The sequence below is a fragment of the Archocentrus centrarchus genome, chromosome 2 (genome assembly GCF_007364275.1).
Source record: "Archocentrus centrarchus isolate MPI-CPG fArcCen1 chromosome 2, fArcCen1, whole genome shotgun sequence".
Classification (NCBI taxonomy): domain Eukaryota; kingdom Metazoa; phylum Chordata; class Actinopteri; order Cichliformes; family Cichlidae; genus Archocentrus; species Archocentrus centrarchus.
Window position 1 is genome coordinate 30,798,028 of NC_044347.1, and position 16,503 is coordinate 30,814,530.

Below are 16,503 nucleotides of genomic sequence, written 5' to 3' on the forward strand. Positions count from 1 at the left end.
GATGCAAGCGTTGGAGTGTGAATGTTAGATAATAAAAAAGCACTTAGCTTAGTTAATCATGGAAATGCTCGTATGAATGGGGTAAATGTGTTGTATAAGCGCTTTGAGTTCTCAGACAGAGTAGAAAAGCACTATACAGTATAAGAACTAATCCTTTGTCCATCTAGTAGGGCAATAAATGCATTGCGTAGACTGTCAATACTATCATCAACATGTATATTATTACAATTTATCTGAGTGAAGACACAGAATAAAAAGTCATAAAATTCATTTAAAATTTCTGAATAGGGGCCATGGGGGGGGGGGCAGTCTTTTGTAGGTGCTACAAAATCTTTACATGTTCCAGATCCTTGGGAGACCTCTTCCTTTCCTTGAATATTTACTGAAGCTGCAAAGCCAAATGGGTCACACAGACTGGTTATCATCGATACACCTCTCCCACATATTGTGAGAGCAGGTAATGAACTGTTCCCAAAAACATAACCCCCATGTGTTAAACTGTGATGAGCACCTCCATATTGTTGTTTCAATGCCAAAGGGACTGATATCAGCAGTGACTGCCACGTGCTCCTTGCAGAGCTACATAAGCACATTCAGCAAGTTGTTGTTGAGATTGGGGCCTGTTAGGACACTGTTCAGCGTGCCCTGGAGTCAAAAACCACCCTTATTTGATCTGGTTTCTGTGGGTGAGAAACCTCCCAGACAAACGAATGAGCGATGCCAGCATTCCTCTTGTTCCTTCAGTGCCAGTTAATTATGTTTGTTATCAAATATACCCTGCATAAACTCTCATTTCAGGCTGCTCCTTCAGTATGCAACAGACTGAGGCAAGATGGCGGCTAACTTCCAGTTTGTTGATGGGGAGTCACGGTCTTAGAGCACAGACGGGCATCGAAGCTACCCAGCTACGTCTTTGTGTTATCCTGGTACTCTCCTTTTTCCCATTACCTTTAGGAAGGCTTGTTCTTCTGTGCAGTAAGGAGCTTTTTCTTCTGCTCATGTTGTCTGAAAGACGGTTTCTCTCATGTTGTCAGCATCAGACAACCTATTATTTGTCCAGAAGTGGGAGAGTTCATCACTGGACAACGTTAATGGTCTTAATTTTAAAAATGTACTTTTTCAAATTTATTTGTTATATTTATTTAGGTTTTAAAGCTGTTGATGGCTTGGGCCCAGTGTATATGCATATGCATTAATATTGTAGCATATCAGTGAACATTAGAACTGCTGTCCCTCACTAACCAGCAGGCAGCCTTGAGTTCTTCATGCAAGAACCAGACTGACCCTACGTCACTCTAAAAGCATAGAGGAGACAGAGTGTTACCTGCTTGTGGAACAACTTGCCTGTGAAACTTTGGCATCAGCATCTTCTTTTGAATCACTAGTGAAGTTCTATTGATGTCAGAAGGCTTTCCCATTTTTCTTTTCATGACTGGGATAGTCTTAAGAACCTATGCTTTCAGATTTTCACTTACTTGTTACTTTTCTTTTTTTATTCTCTCTCTGGGTTTGTTGAGGTCATCAGGCGTCTGTATGTGTGTGTGAGCCCTGGGATGGACTGGTCACTTGTCCAGGTGTGCTTTGTCTTGCCCAAGGATACATTGGCATGTAGCCCGGAGTAGCCAGGAATCGAACCACTGACCTTCCGATCAGTAGGTGACCTGCTCTACCTACTGAGCTACAGCCATGTGGTGGTGCGTTTTAGTTTTATAAAGGAGCAAGTTAAGATTCTGTTTGCTAATTATGTGTACATAAACCCTCATATATGACCTGTTCTCTTATTACCATTAGCAACCACACTGTAGTTTACTCACGCCACATCAAGCTTCTAGAAAGACTCGTTTAGAAATGTGGATAACTGCTGCTAAAAACAAGCCTCAACAATTCATCTTTTTATTTCTGTGAGCAGATATTTGTGTGTTTTAAGCAGGAAACAGAATGAGTTCCTTGTGTTGCCAGATTTCCTGTGACATGTATTAATATATATTTGTGACTAAAAACAAATACATCTTACTATACTCCTGATGAGCTGGTGGAGGTGACTGGGGAGAGGGAAGCCTGGGCTTCTCTGTTTAGCTGCTGCCCCCGCAACCCAGCCCAGGATAAGCAGAAGAGAATGGATGGATGGATGGATGGATGGATGGATGGATGGATGGATGGATGGATGGATGGATGGATGGATGGATGGACATCTTACTATCTTAACCACATATCCCTCTTATGGTCCCAGGACAAAATCTGAGAGGAGGAAGAGAGAGACAGACAGAGAGAAAGAGCAACACAGAGAGTGAGAGAGAGAGAGAGAGCAACAGAGAGCAACAGAGAGAGAGAGCAGCAGAGAGAGAGAGCAACAGAGAGCAACAGAGAGAGAGAGCAGCAGAGAGAGAGAGAGAGAGAGCAACAGAGAGCAACAGAGAGAGAGAGAGCAGCAGAGAGCAACAGAGAGAGAGAGCAGCAGAGAGAGAGAGAGAGCAGCAGAGAGAGAGAGAGAGAGAGAGCAGCAGAGAGAGAGAGAGAGAGCAGCAGAGAGAGAGAGCAACAGAGAGAGAGAGAGAGAGCAGCAGAGAGAGAGAGAGAGCAGCAGAGAGAGAGAGCAGCAGAGAGAGAGAGAGAGAGAGCAGCAGAGAGAGAGAGCAACAGAGAGAGAGAGAGAGAGCAGCAGAGAGAGAGAGAGAGCAGCAGAGAGAGAGAGCAGCAGAGAGAGAGAGAGAGAGAGCAGCAGAGAGAGAGAGGTGCAGTAAAGCTGTAGGAGCTGCTCTGTGGGACTTGCACACACATCTTTAATGTGTTTGGCAGGTGCTTCAAGCATCTGAGAGAATTTGCCACAGTTTTGTACATGTTTGTGTGTATTTTTCCATAGTGAGTTTTAATTGTGTTTTATGCAGTGTCACACTAGAAATCAACACAACTGCTGTTAGTCTGTCACCAAACAAAATGCATTATCTTCCCTACATTATTTAGACAGCCCACTAACATCATTTCCTCCTCTGATGGAGTTCAGCTCTGCTTTTCTCCACAATGTGTAACCTACCTAATCCACTTTAGGCAATAAATAATTCTAAGCAATACTAAAAGAGTGGAAAATTTGTGCTGACATTCCAGGAAAGCAGAGCATGAGCAAAATGCAGAGAATTCCGATGGCAGCAGGTCCAATGGAAATAAATGCTGACTGAAGTGCTTCGGGGGCAGAAATACACTCTGTGGACTGCTTTAGGTGAGAAACTGACAAACTGCAGTTAATTATAAAACTGGATAGTGTTTTATTGTTTGGGTTATTATATGGACATCAGAACTGCTGTCCGACAGCAGCCAGCAGCTTTGTGGCACTCTCACGTGGTGTTGGCTTTCACTGAGGTGTGATATCACTTCCTGTTCCAGCTGCAACCCACAGTGGTGTTTTCTGCAGCTTAATCTGTGAAGCTTAATTTATTACAAATTTTTACACAGCAGCTTGTTGCATATCTCATCCTTTTCCATGCACACTTTATCTTAAATCCCCCACAAATTATATTCATAGTATTAGTGCAATAACAGGTGCAGACTCAACAGCACTTTCAGATTAGTGTCTCTGAGACGTCATTAAGTTTAATCAGACTGTTATTAATATATTTTAATATACTCTTAAATCAAGATGTAGGCCTGTGTTTCTCCTGTGGTCCTCACAGAACAGCCACTACACACATATGGTTTTATTGAATATGCATCACTGTAGATTAGAGTATAAAGTTGTTAAATTGAGTTTAACCTTAAACATCTTCAGCCGGAATATGAATCCACATGACCCATATAACACTAATTACTTTTTCTTTTGATAATTTGTGTACATTTTGCCAAGAATACACTTTCATGTGTCGTGAGACATTTTCATAATGCTTTATTGCTTCTTTTGCTAAAGGAAAGGCTCTAAAAAAAATTCCTCCACAACTCCTCATTGTTAGATAACAGTTATTATTTTTTTGTTAATACAGTAGATCTTTATTTAACTATAAGTATACTAATAATATACTACAGTTCCTCAGCCAGGAGTGAGTGCAGAACAAAGACGTTGGTGTGGAGTGCAGCCAGCTGCAGGAGGCTGTCAGCACAAGACTGTGTGTTTTAATCTGGTCCAATTTGTCTTGTTAAACAGAGGAAGAAGCTGTGTGTGTGTCTCCACCTGCCTTTCTCTAAGTCACCGCACACCCCTGGGGGGGGTGGTATGTGTTCTTTCTCAAGCTGGGGTCTCTGCCAGAGGCCTGAGTTTGAAGGGTTAGGACTGCTTCATCTGGACAGAGACCTCTGATGTTCCCAGAATCTGCTGGAGCCACTCTTCCAGTTTCAGGGTTGCAGCTCCGAATGCTCCCGTTACCACGGGGACCATCCCGGACTTTATCTTCCACGTCGGCTGCAGTTTTTCCTTCAGCCTCCGGCACGGCTCGAGTTCCTCTCCCTGCTGATGTTGCTGTCTGCTGGGGTTGCCACATCACATCTACCACAACTGTGGTCTTCTGCTCCTGGCCAACCACCGTGTGTGCGTGTGTGTGTGTGTAATTCTGTGCAAAAGTCTTGAGTCACCCATCATTTTTTAAAAATATTTAGCCAGACAGGTTTTCCTGCACTTTTTATTAAAGTGGTCTGGAGCAACAGTTCTCGAGTCTTTCTTCAAAGTCTCTCTCTGGGCATTGGCTGCTTTGTTTTTTAGCTGAGTCGAGGAATGTGATCAATAGCTAACAATGATTACAGTGTCACAGTTAGAGCTGATGATCAATTACAGATGAGAAAAAAGCTGTTTCTCATCAGCTCCAAGGAAAACACAAATAAATAAATAAATAAAAAATGGAAACCATTCTGTGATGACAACATTTAAAATAAACTAAAATCATAAAAATCTCTCTTGACCACAGAGCAATCTGAGCCCTCTCCTGTTTTTAACTTGTTCTGATGCAGCTGTAATCTTAGCATTTTTTAGCACCTGCAAAAGACTCCAAAGCCAAAGTTATGCCCTACAATATGCTTGTTCATTTAGAAAGTTTTGCTACTGGAATGCAGACGAGGGTTATTCACATTTACTGTTTCATTCATTCAGAGTTCAGATTAACTTTCATGTTGACATTCTGAGGATTTTTCTACCTTAAAGCGCCACATTTAGCAACAATGTCTCATCACCCTGTCTGTCTATGTTTACTCTCTGTTGTTACTGGGATGTAGGCTTTCTGCGTTACAGTTTAAATATTTTAATTAGTTCACTGCTTGAAATAAATAAATAGAGTTCGGGGAAGTTTTATTTTGAATTCATGAGCAGAAGAAGCGTTGTTTACTTCCGGTGTCCGCAGGAAGTTCCCGCACGGTTCGTTCTGTGACAAGAGGTACAAAATATGATTATAGTGATGGTTATTAGTTTTGTCATTAAACATAAAGAGTTAGCCGTAAGTGTTCGGTATCAGACACGGCGTGCTGTTCTCTTCATTTTGACCGCTTGTTGCGTTTTTAAGCACTTTGAACGAGCTTAGCATTTTTGTCCTTTTATGTGACCACAGCTCAACGTGAAGTAGAGCAACAAAGGGACAGGTGTGGAACGCATGCGCGACGTGGCGGAAGCGCACGCGGTGCTGTGCCAGCAAACGAGTTCCGGTATTTGCTAGAAAGTGATTGGCTGTATTTAAACTGCTGTAAAGGACTTTTTAGGTCAAACATATCTGACATGAAGTCATTCTGAGTGAGGAACATCATTGCTGTCATAAAGCAGAAGCTGCTCTGTGGCAAACTGACTTTTATTCTTTATTTCTCAGGGTAAAAATGGCATTAAAATGTCTTTTTCCTGAGAGCTGTGGGCAGGAGGGCAGCAGAAACTTCAACAAATATAACATCACAGCTCTATAAAGATATTTGAACTGGATTGATTATAATGTAGATACAATAACACATAAAGATGCTTGTAAACAGGTCATTTCTTCATTTCATATATTAGCCCTTCATAAATCCTGTTGACTGCAGCCTAGTTACAGATATAAGCAAACACATATAAACAGAAGTCATTTTAGGCACAACACTGGCTTCATAAAGGACACATGTTTTCATTATGGATGTGTTTTCACATGCTGCCCTCATACAGCAGCACATGTGAGCAGTGCAGAGGAGTCTGGTCAAAGTCGTGTTTCATGCTGAGCGTTTCCACTGGCTTCCTCGTTTATATGAAAAAGTGCACAATCATACATGAATTACACAAAATTGCTAAGTGCAGCTTGTATAACGTGATTCCACTGAAAGTGAAAATGATTATATGGTCTTATTGCTCAGATCTCCCTACTTGCTTGTATATGTTTCATCAAATGTGCAGTAATCACACACAGATTTCTGGTTTCATGTTGTGCAGGTGCTGAGGATGACAGTCCTGAACCTGTCCTTTGCTGCGTGCGGTTTCCTGGGGATCTATCACTTGGGTGCCGCGGGGGCCTTTCTCCGGCATGGAGACAAGCTGCTGGGCTCCCTCAGGGCCTGTGCAGGAGCTTCGGCCGGGGCGCTGGTGGCTGCTGTAATGATCACGGCACCTGAAAAGTTAGAGGTATCGAGTACTCGCCACTTCATCCTGTCCTCGGGCATGTAGCCTGAGTGGAACCCTCTGAGCTCTTTGAGCAGTTTTCAGAGGTCCCTGAGCAAAATGGGGAGAGACATTTTAGAAGTGCTTCACTCTCCCAATCATTATTTCTTCTTCTGTAGTACAGCTTTAAAATTATGTGTATGGAATTAAAGATGTTGTCAGGGTGAAGGATTTTCAGAGACTCATCATCACAGATTCAGCATCTCAGTAGAAGAACTGACACACTGTAACGGCCACTGCACCCTCAAAACATAAAGGAGCCAATTTATAACTCAGATCCGATTGTAATATACGCAGAAGGAGTAATTGAAGTGTAAATTCAGGAATCTGGATGAACAAAAAATGATTTAGAGAAATATTTTTTATAAGGCAGGCTGTTTTTTTTTTTACAGTGTGTCATTGAGCTGAATTTAAACTTCTGCATTGAATCGATGCAGAGTCCATGATGTAGCTGTCACTGCTGCTGTATTTGGATCTGTGCTGGTCAGCCTCCGTCGCTCTGCTCTTTCATTAGGTGGCGGTAGAGTTTCTCTAAGTTGACCAATCCTCATTCAGAAGAAGAAGGCGTTCATGCACAGGAGGAAACAAAGGTGGCGAGTCCATGTTTCAGAATGGTTTTACACTTACTGACCTGCAGCTTAGACCTAACACAGAAGAAGAACGCCTCTGTTACTGTAGCCCTCCGTGTTTCCTCTGCAGTTACTGTCACAGATTTCAGATTTGGGCTGTACTGAAACAAATCACCAACGGACCAGAAAAAAGAGCTGTGTGAATAAACCTCGTTATACCAGGTGTGACTGCCTGACATAAGATGTGTGATTTCATCACATTGTTTGTTTCCTTCTTCCAGCACTGCAAAGATTTCACCTACAGGTTTGCTGAAAGTGTGAGGCAGCAGCGGTTTGGAGCTGTCACGCCAGGATTCAACTTTATGCTCACGCTCCGGTAATTACTTAGCCAAGGTTTCCTGGAAAATGATTCTTGATGTCATAAATGAAACACAGATAACACCAGCTGGTGGTCAGTGACAGTGTGAAAACAGGAAGCACTGTGGAGATTCTTTCTGCCTACTGCAGCATCAGTTTTGTCTCACTCCAGCAGACAAGCACAGATTCCTTTTAGAGAGAAGGTGCAGTGATGTTGTTGGATTTATTGGATCTTGCACCACTGTCAGGTGTTCCCTGTGTCCTCTGTGGCTGTGTGATGATGGACTTTGGAATCATAAGGTTCTTTCTGAAAGTTTGGCTAAATCGAGGACCTGAGCACGAGTTGCTGTGGGCAGGCTGGTTATCAGGAAGCAGTGACTTAAGTCCTTAACAGAGGTCAGGATTTTGTGGAAGAACATGAGTTCAAACAGACAGAACATCTCTGAGGATCACAGCGCACACGTGCTTTCCATCAATCCTGACCCGGCTTGGGACGATTTGTTGGGAAAATTGGACTAAACTGCACAACTCCAGGCCTGCAAACCAGAGTTATTATAGTTTAGTTTTTCATTTTTATTTTCAACTTAGTTTGGTTTCAGTTAGTTTGCAGTCTCTGTATTTTTATTAGCTGGTTTTGTGGCCAGGGGTCGGTGTCCTCCTGGTGCCGGGCCCAAGTCTGGATAAATGAAGGGGGTTGTGTCAGGAAGGACATCCACTGTACAGTCTTGGCCAAATCAAATATATGGATCATAAAGAATGAGATTTCCATACCGGATCAGTCGGAGCCCAGGTTAGCAGCAAAGGGTGGACAACACGGTGCTGGAGGAAACTGTGCTGCTGTTGGCAGAAGACAAAGGAGGAGAGAGAGGGAAGGTGGGTTAGGAGGCAGCAAAAGAGAGAAGGAAAGGCAGGGGTGTGGTGGTGAGAGCAAGGACTGTAAATGTAGGCACTCTGGGAAAGGAAGAGAGCTGGCTGATATGATGGAGAGGAGGAAGGTGGATGTGTTTTGTGTGCAGGAGACAAGGTGGAAGGGAAGCCACGCCAGGAGCATCGCGGGATTCAAACCTTTCTTCCATGGAGTCGATAGGATGGAGCAGGCGGGATCATGACGAGTGTGAACACTGCTGTGGAGGTGGAGAGAGCCTCAGACAGGATCACGAGTCTGAAGCTGGAATTCAGAGGGGTGATGTTGAATGGTATGAGCTCAAAGGAAAAGAGGAAGACCTCAGAGAAGATTCCTGGATGCAGTGAAGGAGGGCGTGCTGAGGGGTGGCGTGGCAGGGAGAGATGGAGGCAGGTGAGCCACTGTGGCGACCCCTAAAGAGAGCAGCTGAAGAAGGAGAAGTTCTGTAAGCTCACAAAGAGTTTCGGTTTGAATTGTTTTCAGTGGATTGAAATGTTTTAGTTTTGAGTTCAGTCTCAGTGAAGGACAACAGCACTGATGCAGCTCCTGAATGACACTCAGAGCTGTGACTCTCCTGCAAAGTGACGTCACAGAGTGGAGCGTTAGCAAGAGATGACTGCGAAGAAATGCTAAAAACACGGTTTTGTTCTGTTGTTGGCTCGAGTATGAAAGCTCGTTTCTGCCACTAAAGCGAGAAAAAAAAACTGCCATCCATAACTCGAAATTTGGAGTTAACTCTGCCCATCAGGAAGCTCCATGAAGGTAGCAGGAGGCTGAAGGCATCAGCTGTCCAACAGTTCCACATTGAGTCCTTTTATGCAGCTTATTGGCTAGAAGGTCAAAGGTAACTGATACTGTCTCTGCCCGGTTTTGAGTGCACATGCATTGGAGTCGTCTGCTTCTGGGTAACAAAATGACTTCTTTCATGGAGCGTCGTGATTCACAGAGCCAACTCGACATTTTGACTTGTCACGGCGATATTTTGAGATCCATAACTCGATATGGGCTACACTTGGAGGTACAGTACGTGTCTCCAGTACACACACCTTCTGTCACTGTAAACCAGCTGAAGCTACTCAGTTGTAACTCTTGAGCCAGGATTCCTAATTCAGTGTGTGAGCTATTCTTCCAACTCCGGTATCATAAATCTCAGGTCTGTGCGTGCTCTTGCACCCTAGTGTGTCTGAACCCTGTGAATCTAAGTTATTAATATTTATTGATGTTTCATTTGCTGCTGACCCTGTGTGTGAACACAGAGAGGGAACAAAGGAAAGAGAGAGGGTGACCTGCTGCTGATTGTTGGTGTAAGATGACATTTGCTTGTGTAGAATATGAAGTATCAAAGTATCTGTTACCACATCTAACTGAGAGAGTATCAAGGAAGCATGGAAACCAAACACTAAGATATATCTCTTCATTAGTATGCTTCGGTCATTCTGAACTTATTTAACAGCTTGAGTAATAATTACATGTTGCCATTAAAAAACCTGAAACAAAACAGTGTTTATGATGCCATGTGGAGATATTATTATCATTAAAGCTGTGACAGATGAACATCTGTGTTTGGATTTTCCCCAGGGAGGGGATAGAAGAGATTCTGCCCGGAGAAGCTCACAGTCTGGCCACGCACCGCCTCTATGTGTCGGTAACACACTCAGAAAGTGGCAAGAACCACATCATATCCACATTTACCTCCAGGGAGGAGCTCATAAAGGTGCACAGCCCTCTCCATATACTTACAGCAGTGATGCTTTCAGTTTCAAACGCAGTCATAAATGTTTATGATTGTTTTACATCCTTGTTGTTCTCCAGTCTCCAGTTTAGTGTTTGTTCTTTTACTGCTCTGACCTAAAAATGACATTATCAAACTCACTACTTTTTGATGAATGGCTGCATGCTGTGTATGAGCCCAACTTCAGGTACCGTCACCTTCTCCTGCAGTCACAGCAAACGTGACTCAGGCCCCTCCTGCTGCACTGCCAGTGTTTCGTGTGACTTTGGTGGTCACTGGCTGACTGTCTGCCTCTTCTGTCTTGTGCAGGTTCTGTTAGCCAGCAGCTTTGTGCCGGTCTATGCTGGACTCAGACCAGTGGAGTTCAGAGGAAAGGTAAAAGCTTGAGGTTTGATCAAAATAAACTGTGAGGGACTGAGCACGTACTCAGCTGTGTTAAACCTAATGTTTTGGTGACTGAGTTTATGGTGTATAATGTTTAAAAAGCAGTAAATAAAGAGCTGTGTGTAACTGAACACTGAGATTAATAATTGATGCTCCCAGGTTCCTGTTTATGTGACTAATACAAAGGTACAGATTATTGAAGTGACTGATGGCACTGGGTCAGAGTCTGATAAATATTTGACTGGGAATAAATGTCAGCTTTTTCTCCTGCAGACAAACAGCAGATGCTCCTGGGCTTTAATGAGTGATTCATGCAGGGTTAAAATGGGCTTCATATTTAACATGTGGGCATAAAAAGTCAGTGTTATGAGTAATACCTGAGATTTTCCTGCAAGAAGCCAAGATGTGTGAAGAAAATATCTGAATGTGTCTTTAGCCACTTTCACGCATGGATTGATGGTGACAGGCTGTGACATTATCTAAAGCTGCCCTTTCAATCAAAGCGCACATGTAGCAGGTCCACTTCAGACGTGCTCTTACTGTTGGGAACACTCCTGTTGCTTTAGGCGAGGGTGCTGCCTGGTTAGAGTGCGCAGGAGGCAGCACACGTGACACCCACGGTAAATTCAGCAGGCCTGCGCTCTTCTCACATGGATGCAGTTTGACATCACATGGCCTTTGAGCCGGGGCGCTGGCAGGCTCGTCTGATCTGACTGCATCGGGCATTTGAGTTACACACATCTCTGCTGGCTAAGGTCTAGTTCAGGTTTGTGTTTAATGACGAGACTCTTTATGCATTTAATTTAGGTGCTCTTTGGTTTCCCGAAAAGCAAACAGTGAAGAGGTCCAAAGGTCTGAAAGCTCCTCTGCTTTAAAGTTTATTTGTGGCGGTTCTGTGGAGGACCGGCAGTCTTTACACACCCTGTGGCTTTGTTTTCATTAGAAATGGATTGATGGAGGATTCACTGACAGCCTGCCCATTCTGCCTGTGGGCCGAACCATCACAGTGTCCCCCTTTGCTGGACTGCAGGATGTGTGTCCCGTCCACAGGGGGAGCTTCAACACGCAACTCAGACTGGCCAACATGAACATAATGGTGAGAAGTAGAGCACCGGATTGGTCTGTATAACACTTCAATGCACTGAAACCTGTGTGTGTGTGTGTGTGTGTGTGTGTGTGTGTGTGTGTGTGTGTGTGTGTGTGTGTGTGTGTGTGTGTGTGTGTGTGTGTGTGTGTGTGTGTGTGTGGACTGCCATCAGCAGTGGCTCTCAGATGAGGTCCCTTATTGATCAGTTCAAACTAGTGCTGGGTAATAAAATCCTAACAGTAATTATCACACGCAGGAAAATGAGAGTGCAAAGCTCACTGCTGCCTCTGTGGGCAGTTTTACTTTAACCTCCTTCTAAGTGAGCAGTGTTGTACTTTGTGTACATTCATTTGGCTTTCTTTGTCCTTTTTAAATGTACTTTAAATTTGCAGTGCAGTAAAAATGTAGGAGCAGGTTTGGGTCAGTAAATAACTGACATGAGTAAGTGCAGCTCATTATATAACATTACACTGCAGCATGGTTCTAACCAGCCAGGCGGCTCTTTCTCTTTCTCCTCACACTTGAAGCTACAACACATTTCAGGGTCAACTTGAAAGAAGGCAGATGTAAAATGTAAGCGTGAGGTCAGAGGTCAAATGTGATATTTGGAAGCAAACTGATGATACCCGTATCATTTCCTAAATGTTGCCAAACAAAGACAAAGGCAGCAGAATTTGAAGCAGTTTTAAAGATTAAAGATATTTATGAAAGTTTGACCTTGAAGAAGAGGTCAGAGGTCCAAAGTAACGTGATATATCATTTACTGTACGTCTGTATGCTGTCAGTACAAACAATGGCAGTAAGAAACATAGATGTAAACAGCTCTGTGCAGCGTTCTTATCACCTTGACCTTCAGATCAACCAGTTTTATTAATGTGACCTAGAATGTTCAAATTCACACCACAGATCTCAGAACAGTTTGAATCTCGCCGACCTTGACCTGAAAGTAAAGGTCAGAGGTCGAGGTTTCTAAAACTCTTTGAACGTGGCCTAGGATGTTTGAATTGACAGCATAGATGCATACTGTTCAAACGAGACCCATCAAACTTCACTCTAACAGCACTTTGACCCCCTCCACCCACCCACCCACACACACACACACACACACACACACACACACACACACACACCCTTCCCCAGTCTGAAACAAGATGGGAAAAATGATATTCATGATCAGTCCTGTTTTGATGTAGTGTAGGAGTGGAGCTGGAAAGCATGTTAGAAGAGGTACTTGACAGATGCTGCTGCCTATAAATAAATGGCACCACGGCTCTTGTGATCACATTAGAAGATGAGGTCTTTGACTTCATCCTGTTCCAGCACAAAGCAGAGCACGCTGAGCTGTGGTCGCAGAGACCTCCGACTGTCTGAATGGGAGTGCAGAAAGACTCACACTTCTTTGGATGAAGGGAACCGAGTCAGAAACACTGATCTGTATTTCTGTCACTGACTCCCTTGAAGATGTGATGTAAATGCAGTGTTTCCGTTGGTTTCCTCAGTTTTCCGTGGAGAACATCAAACGTCTGAACCAGGCTCTGTTCCCTCCATCCACCAGCACCCTGCAGTCTTTATGTGAAGAAGGCTTCGCTGATGCTGTGAAGTTCTTAAAGAGGGAAGCCCTGATGAGCTGAGTGTCATGGGAAAAAGCATGTGACGCTTGAAGCATCATTTAGAGAATAAATATTGTGTATTTTCTGTATTTATTTCCTGGGTGGCTTCAGTTTGTTAAAAAAAATGCCCAAATATCAGGACTGTTTCCACGGAGCGATGGTGAGAAATACTGTGTCCTTTTTTTTTTTTCCTGGATCGAGATCTCAGTGGATGTTTGTGAAGCATGAAGCAAGGTGTGCATGATTGTGAGCTTCAGTCAGATAACTTCTATCACACAGGTGTCCTCTTCATGACAGCAGCTCAACACGATGAAAGGCCCACGTGTGAACGTGGACTTTTCATCAATTTTCCAAGGAAGCATTTAATTTCCCCTGACTTGAAGCAGTGCAAAAAATATCGGATATCCATTACCCGCTTCACAGGAAGTTCATGCTGCCGTCATGGATGTTTGGGAGCGCCCTCGGGACACGCGGGAGCGTCGTCTTTGAAGTGTTGGATGTTTCTTGTAGGTTTGACTGCTGCTGGGTTACCGTTTGATTTCCTTCAGCTTCGGGAAACGGAGCAAATTCTCCCGTTTCCAGCCGACTGGAGCGGTCCGTGAAAGCTGCTCTCCCTCCGGACAGTCTGACGTACAGGCAGCTGCTTCACTGAACAGTTAGATTTATATAAACTGCACAGTGATTACAAGGAGCTGGGACTGCACATACACACACTGTATGAAAGGAGTGGATGTCGCCACCATGACATCACCCACACGTCTGTGGACTGTTGTTTGGACTGAGTTTGGATTTGTCCACTTTGGCTGAGAGAGTGGCACTGGTCACTTTAACACACGGGGGCTAAGTCCATCTTTCAGATACAGTCTGTGTGCACGTTTCATTTCTGTAAACAAACACGTGACACTTTTCTTTCAAACTGTTTCATCTGAGTGGAATATATGAATATATGAGCAGAGACAGCTTATTTAAACGTGAAACTAATTTCAGTATCTTCATCATCACTCTCAGCTGATGGTCAGAACAGTTCATCAGTGAACTTCTTCCCTCTGAAAGCTTTGAACAGACTAATACAAACTTGGCATGAGGTTGAATATACCTGGAAAAGTTTGGATTCATTACAATAACCTGGATCATATTCAGAGTTCTGGAACAGGTGCTGCTCACACTTTAAAAACACCACAGGTTCCTTTCAAATAAATTCTTCCTGGGAAACATTAAGGATTGTTTTACTACTGAATTTCATGACATCTACATTTGATTTTGTAAGCTCGCGCACACACACACGCACACGTGTTTCCCGGTGTTATTATGTAAGCTCACCTGCTGGCTCTGGTAATAAGGCTTCCTTTAAATGGCCGACTCCACCCGGAGCAGAGGAACCTCAGCGTGTGTGCTGGAGTTCAGGCTCAGTAATGAAGTACAGGAGGAGCTGCTGTCTGGACAGAGGCCAGCTGAACGAGCTCATTTGTTAGTGTAATGATTCAGCTGTTGACTTCGGTGTATGCTTCTGAAAAGCCGTTGTTCACACCTGCAATGTGTTACTTCTGCGATAAGCAGGTTGAGATGTGCTGAAAAGCAGAGAATGCCAGCTCCCCAAAGTTTTTTATCTGCGAGCTGCACCGTCCTAAATGAATGCAGAGTAAACTGATTCTCCAACGGCCCGCGGAGGATCGACCGAAGGAAAAATCCTCTTAGTCTAGTATTTATGCCGTCCACAAAAATTCACGCTTTGTTGTGCTTCTGTCCACAGTTATTTTGGGATGTGTGATTGTGGGTTGTAGCCACGTTACTACAGTGGAGGTTCCTGCTGTGCCCCAGCGCCGCCGGGAGATCCACTCGGGCTAATAATCAAATGACTGCACACGCTTCCATACTACACAAATAAATCTTCATCACCTGAGGGTATAACAGGTATTTCATAATTACTTTAATGTGTGTGTAGGTGCTGCGTGTTTAAGTATGCAGTCCTAGCTGAAGGTGAATCAGGAAGATCCCACTCTCAGCAGACAATTAGATGTTATCACAGCGTCTGATGTGATTTAAGGTCTGTCGTCTTCATCAGAGTCCGTCTGTTCACTCCTTGCTCCTCAAAGCGAAGCGCTCACATCACTGCTCAAACACTCCAGGGCTGCCGGGCTGGTTCTCCAGAGAATTGGGCTACTTTTGAAGTGCTGCTGTGCTTTGATTGAGTTATTTATTTTATTTTTGGTCCGCTGTTCACTAGACATATTTTGCATGCATATGCAGATAGTGTATCCAATTGCAAAAATGCTGTTTTAGAGCCTGGAGGAATGAAGCTGTCAGGAAAGAAGACTTGAGGCTGGATGCTGAGCATTTGTGCTGGTTTCACGACAGGCCTGAACCCTGAAACACACCTTTAGCAGTGAGTAACATATTACAGTTCACGTGCCCTGATGTTCAGTTCAGTTCAGTTCATTTCTTTGGTTATTGCTGCGTTCAGATGACCTTTGAACAGAAACATAACACAGTGAATCAGAGCTGAGCTGACAACAGTGAGGAGTCGGTGACAACTGTGACTCAGTGCTGTCGCTTCACATCCAGAATCATTTATGCATGTGCTGAGCAGGAAAGGCTTCCAGATCCTCACACTGACCACACGTTTCCCGACTGAATCGGACCATCGACCACTCAGCTGCAAAAGGCACAACATAGGATTTCAGCAGCACCAGGACACTGCCTCAGCCCGCACCTGCCTCCCAAACTGGGGGTGGGAAACGACTGGTTTCCACATTTATTGCATATTTGATTTCATGTTGAGGTGTGAGGGGTTTATTTGGGGGGGCTGCTGCAGTGTTTTGATCTGTGATTTACAGCTGCTCCTCTTCCTCATTCTTCAGCTGTGATTTGTTGGAGGTCAGTTATTTACACTGCTGATCAAACTCTGAACACTGGGATCAGGGAGAGACAAACTGCAGCTCTCTGTCATTACACAGTCTGCTGCCAATCCACTACTGCCCCATACCTGATATGATTACAGAGCTACTGCAGCTGTCATCAGTAACAGCCACAGACACACAACTCACAGATATTTCACCAGGCTTGAACCCACTACAGCACCGCACAAGATGAAGAGTTTCTGTACATCTAAATGTGGTTCAGGCATTTTTGTAATTTCAAGTAGCGCTCTTGTGATTGTGCACTGAACCTAAGCTGGGACACACACACACACACACACACACAATAACTGATGGTTTTTCTGAAAAATGCTCCTGATCAGGATTAGACAGTGACATTGTCTCTCTGTGCTCTCCTTGTTTCTCTC

The 16,503-nt window shown here is 44.0% G+C and overlaps 1 protein-coding gene across 2 annotated transcripts; it reads left to right on the plus strand.

Moving 5' to 3' along the window:
* The first annotated feature begins 5,295 nt into the window (after positions 1–5,295).
* On the plus strand, positions 5,296–14,421 carry pnpla4 (patatin-like phospholipase domain containing 4). Of its 2 annotated transcripts, XM_030745095.1 has the most exons (8): positions 5,308–5,345; positions 5,517–5,610; positions 6,353–6,541; positions 7,428–7,522; positions 9,986–10,121; positions 10,449–10,514; positions 11,467–11,619; positions 13,110–14,421. In XM_030745095.1, the coding sequence occupies exons 3-8, from the start codon at positions 6,362–6,364 to the stop codon at positions 13,239–13,241; spliced, it is 762 nt and encodes a 253-aa protein (XP_030600955.1). In that variant the 5' UTR covers positions 5,308–5,345; positions 5,517–5,610; positions 6,353–6,361; the 3' UTR covers positions 13,242–14,421. The 2 variants fall into 2 exon arrangements, with proteins under 2 accessions (XP_030600964.1, XP_030600955.1); XM_030745104.1 differs by lacking the exon at positions 5,517–5,610 and having other exon boundaries at positions 5,296–5,345.
* Positions 14,422–16,503: the final 2,082 nt, after the last annotated feature.